Source organism: Bactrocera latifrons, unplaced genomic scaffold (genome assembly GCF_001853355.1).
Source record: "Bactrocera latifrons isolate USDA-ARS-PBARC rearing strain unplaced genomic scaffold, ASM185335v1 scaffold_4, whole genome shotgun sequence".
NCBI classification, from domain to species: domain Eukaryota; kingdom Metazoa; phylum Arthropoda; class Insecta; order Diptera; family Tephritidae; genus Bactrocera; species Bactrocera latifrons.
In genome coordinates this window covers 2,361,840-2,367,108 of record NW_017537045.1, presented here as the reverse complement: position 1 = coordinate 2,367,108, position 5,269 = coordinate 2,361,840, and the positions used below count along the sequence as shown (strand labels likewise).

Genomic DNA, 5,269 nt, shown 5'->3' with positions numbered 1-5,269 from the left:
CGATTTAATTTTTGCCAAAAATATTGATGTGTGACTGGAGTAATTTTTTTCATTTTTTTTTTTCAAAAATGTGGTAACACTATTGACTAATATTAATATAAATATTTCGTTAATTTTCAAATAGATCACAAATCAACCACCAATTTTTTTTTTAACCACAAACATCACCAACAACTCACTTGCATTACTTCTTCATGTGACAATTTTTTTTCTTAAAATTTGAAAAAAAATTGCCAACCTTTTGACATTATTTGCTCAAAACTATTCAAATATTTCAATTACCGTGCTTAAAATAGTTTCGCTAAAAAATTTTTAGTTACAAATAATATATTTGTGTGTACACAGTTAATAGCTGTAAATGTCACATGACTAACTTATCTAACCACGACAATGTTTTTTGCGCATTTTCTCGCTTATCAGTTAATTACTTAGCATGCATATTACAACACACTCACCCAAAACATCTGAATATGACGCTTTTTAGCCACGCGAAGAAATTGAATTCTGCCGTTAGGCCTGGTTTCACTGCAGGATTAGCAGTGCCCACATAAAACCACACAATGAACACAGCAACGAAGCATGTGAGCGCGTAATACCAATTGACCAACAGCATAACGAGCAGTTTCATGAACGTCTGCAATAAAAATGTAAAGAAATAAGATTTCTCGTAATAAAATTGCAGAAAAATATGCTAGGCAGCACACTCACCCCCAGCAGCGACGCCCAGCGATTACAGAAAGGCGAATACCAGTTCTTCGTCTTGGAGTGTATTGGTAAGCGTATGGGTGCAATGGGCTCCCCATCATCCGCTGGCTGTTCCGTCGTGCCAGCTTCCTGCGCGTTTGTGCTATTGTAGCCATCACGGAAAGCAGCGCCATTGGCATCGCTACCATATTGCTGCTGTTGGATATGATTGCGTTCAGTCTCTTGATTAGCCGTCGCCATAGCAGCTGCAGCCGCAGCAGCAGCAGTTGAGGCGACATTTGAAGGCACATGATGTGGTGAATTTTGTGGTGTTTGTTGCAAGTTTTTATGACGCACGCGATCGGGAAATAGCAAATCCAAATCGTTGCTATCGCCGCCGGGTGATTGCGCAGTGCCATAACGGCGCGTCTCATAAGATGGACTAGACGCCTGTATGCGAAAGCGTTCCTCGCGTTGTTCTTGTATATCAAACGTTTGCGCCAAAGCAAAGTAAGAGTAATCAATGCAAGCGTAGGTCAATAAGAAGGGCATAGTAACGATGGGTGCAAGGAAATTAATATCACCAACTATGATGAAGGAGACAGTAACCACAGCAACAACGCCCATGGCATAGAGCGGCACTTTATTGGGACCGCGCTAAAATTTTTAAGCGCAAAATTGAGGTTAATCTATTATCAAAATTAATATCCAGCATACTTACACCCTTGCCGAGCACATCGATACCAGGTATGACGCTCTCATTAGCTATGCTTTGCAAAACACGCGGCGTGCCGTACATAGCGCCTAAACACGAAGACATACTGGATACATATATACCAGCCAGTAACAGCAACGGCACCGCTGATACTTTCACGGAGATCATATAATCGGTTAGCAAGGTGGAGTGTGTGCAGGTGGCACCCAGAAATAGCACGAACACCATATAAAGAAATGTGCTAAAATAAAAAAAAGTTTTTAAGTTTACGCTACCAAAAAGAAATATTCTGTTAAACTTACGACGTGGCAAAAGCTGCTAAAGTGCCATTTGGTATGTCGGTGGAAGGCGCGCGCAAGTCACCGCTCATGTTAATACCGGAAAGCACACCCGTCACAGTTGGAAAGAATACGCCAAACACACGGAACCATGAGTAGCCATCCTCATATTTCGGCATTAAATTTTCCCAGAAATTACTGCTACCCCAGCCTTCAAAACCATTATCTGTACACAAAAAAATTTAAATATACAAAAATATCTTATATATAAATTTTTACACACCTGGATCGAAGCCTATGAAACTGCCAACCATAAAATCTAAAGCGGAAACCAGCAATATCATTAGTAAAATGAACTGCAGCTTTATAACCCACTTCACGCCGGCCACATTGATGCAGCCCAAAAGTAGCACAGCGGCCGTAGCGAAGCCACGTATCGCCCATTTATTGTCCTCCAATCCAACGAGTCCCGCCATACTCTCGCCAAAACCCATAACATTTAAAGCGCAACCCACCGCTTGCCCGAAACAGTATAGCAAACCAAGTGAGCCGCCAAAACGTGAGCCCAATGTGTGAGCTACGAGAAAATATACACCACCGCTTTCTACGCGACAGCGCTCACAAATACCCACGGCAGATAGTACGGAAACTAACGCTATGACTACAGTGCAAAATATAATTAGCACTGCATTAATTATGCCCGCTTGTGCTACAATCCAACCAGAACGCAAAAATACAATCACACCGAATACATTTATAAGGCAGGAGGTGAAGACGCCATCCCAAGTGCCAAATAGCACTGGTTGTGAGATAAAGAAATTCGAACGCCACCTAAAATACAAAATTAGTATACTATAAGCGTTATCAAACCAATATATTTTATTGCACAGCAATTACCATGGTTTGTCGCCCTGCTCATCGGCAAATATCTCATTGCGTCCAGAGGCTTGGTGTCCACCAGCCGCGTATGTATATTCATTACCCAAATCAACAAAGCCACCGGAATTACCTCGTTGCCTAAAATTGGCTACAACCACATCGCCAGGTCCGTCATCATCTAAACCGAAACGATTCCAATCTACCTGTCGACGTCCACTGCCATTAGCGCGACCGCTGCCGCTATTACTCATCGCTACTCTGTTATGTTGCGACGTTTGCGATTAGAAATGATGAACTTTCTATATTAGTACACTTTTTTGTTTGGCTCTATTTTTGTTGCTCCACGCAAGCTACTGGCCTTTCATACACCACAAACAGACGCAATTTTTGACTGCACTTTTTATGGTTATCAACTTTATCTAATCGCTATAGTTTTTTCCTCAATAATTCCATATGTTAGCAGCTAGTTGGCGTGATTTTGTACCGATTTTCGTAATGAAGAAAATTTGGTTTTAATAAGAAGTGCATTTATGACTACTTTATTTATTTGTTGTGTGTGTGCCAATTGTCAAACTGATGTCATACACAGTGTTGCCATATCACGACAGGTGCAGCTAACTGGTATCTATTTACATTGGATTTCCTTCATGGAGGGATTTATGTTGTCGATATGCAGTGGGGCTATTTGTTTATTTTATGGAATAAAAAATTATACGACAATTTTTTTAAAGAAAAATAAAATATAAAATAAAGTACCTGTTAATGCTTTATATTGTGTCTATATATTTAATAACTTTCTAATCCTTGGTGCAAAGGGCAAATACTACAAAAACTCAGCTTAATTGATATACCTTGAGTATTGAAGGAATGTGGGGAAAAGCTCCTTAAAACAATTTACATTTTCCTGTCAAAATCTTATGCAGAATCATGGTTGATATGATTCTGAGTTTTACTTACTTAAAGACACGAGAAATATCTGGCACGAGCTCAGTATCAGAAATAGTTGAAAATAATTAAAAGCTCTATTACTCGGCTGTTCTCTGCATTCAAATTCACATATGATTAAGCTTCCTTTGAAATCCTGCTATTTAAAAATATTCGAAGGATAAGAAGCTTCCAAAGCTTTACCCTATCTTATAGGTTTAAAAGCTCTACAAATGCTTTACAAATGGACTAAACTTTTTAAAGCTTTTTTTAAATAAAACATACATACCCTACAAATTTAATTTATTATTTTTTATTCTTTCACAAATATACATATCTGTACATGATTATCCTTCACAAACTGCTGGTAAACACAGGTATGTACATCCTTAGCTGTTTAAGTCCTAAAACCATGCTTCGTCCTAGTGCTCGCATCATTTGCCGTAAGTGCGATCGTTTGGATTGAATGGTGGGGTACCGGGTACGCGTACTGGGGGACGGCGACTGCCGCTGCCACCATTGCCATGACTCCGGTCGACGAAGGGTAACGGCTCGGCATGCGCCAGCTGCGATACCAAAGCAATGACGGCCAGTATTAGAATGCCAAAAAAGCTCTTGCCAAACATTTTGTAATTAATTGGGTGCTGATTGATCGAATGTTGCGACTTTGAATGGTTTGTTGGAACAATTATGAGCTGTATATATACGGATGAGTTGAGGCAGTGAGTAAAGCAAAAACCACCGCAGCTTTTTTGGATGACTGCTTGGTGACGTGAGGAGAAAGAGATATGTATATTTATGCCAAGTTTAAACTAGGTGTGAGTCTTTATATGTTTATATGTATGTAACAGTAAATAAATATTGTATGTATGCACAAAGGCACTTCATCTCCGAGCTGTCTCAACGCTGCTGATAAGACACGTCGCGGGGAATTTTCAGACAATATTTTTAAATGACGAGATTGGGCGCCAGCAAAAAGTCGCAGTGCATCCCCAATGGGGAAGAATTATATTGTTTTGTTTTTTATTATTATTTATGTATAAGATAAGTTTTACTACATTTTTATTATTATTATTTTTTTTTTGTTTCATTGGAGTTACGGAATAACTATTTTTTTAATTTAATACTACGAACACCGGAGTTCGGAAGTTTTTCTTAGAATTTACAAATTTAAGGTCTGATTATGTTGATATGTTGATCTCTGATCTACATAACTCTAAGAAAAAATTCTCCTCTCTGAGGTGACATACAAGAAAACCAGCTGTGAGTCTAACGTAAATTTGTTTAAGACGGCTAATGTCAGTTTCGGCTCTGTCTGCTGCTTCGCCGAAGGTAAGATTAGCGGTGTTCCAGTCTCAATCTTATAAAGAATGGACAGAAGAGGAGAATGTGCCTAAATGTTTATACCCCAACCTCCTCCATACCAAAATCAGTGCAGCACTTAACCGATTGGATATTCCCTAATTGGACATATTCTAAACTTTCAAAGAGAACAGAGTTGACAAATCTTCAAATGAACAACTTGAAGATTTCGTGGCTTCGACCGTGTCGAGTACAGTATTATAGCTGATAAAGTCTATTCAATTGAAATTTAATTAAACGCTTTTCAATTTTTTTATGAAGTAAATCCAGGATATACACAAAAAAATTTATAAAATAAAAAGCAAGTCATGGGGTGGTAGCTACATATTATACAACAAAATTTAAAAATAAAATAAAATTCGATGAAAGCAATATATTAATCTGATGCTACATTGGTCCATTGCCTTCAGTACTTGAGTGAGAACGA

At 38.7% G+C, this 5,269-nt stretch overlaps 1 protein-coding gene across 1 annotated transcript in view; it reads right to left on the bottom strand.

The window, feature by feature from the left end:
• LOC108972376 (solute carrier family 12 member 8) overlaps positions 1-3,127 on the bottom strand; it is a 3,910-nt gene extending 783 nt beyond the window's left edge. The window contains exons 1-6 of the mRNA XM_018938929.1: positions 2,575-3,127; positions 1,961-2,508; positions 1,702-1,903; positions 1,406-1,640; positions 709-1,341; positions 456-634 (exon numbers count right to left, since the gene is read on the bottom strand). Coding sequence (XP_018794474.1) covers positions 456-634; positions 709-1,341; positions 1,406-1,640; positions 1,702-1,903; positions 1,961-2,508; positions 2,575-2,807 — 2,030 coding nt within the window. The 5' untranslated portion in view covers positions 2,808-3,127. The remainder of the gene's footprint in view (positions 1-455; positions 635-708; positions 1,342-1,405; positions 1,641-1,701; positions 1,904-1,960; positions 2,509-2,574) is intronic.
• Positions 3,128-5,269: the final 2,142 nt, after the last annotated feature.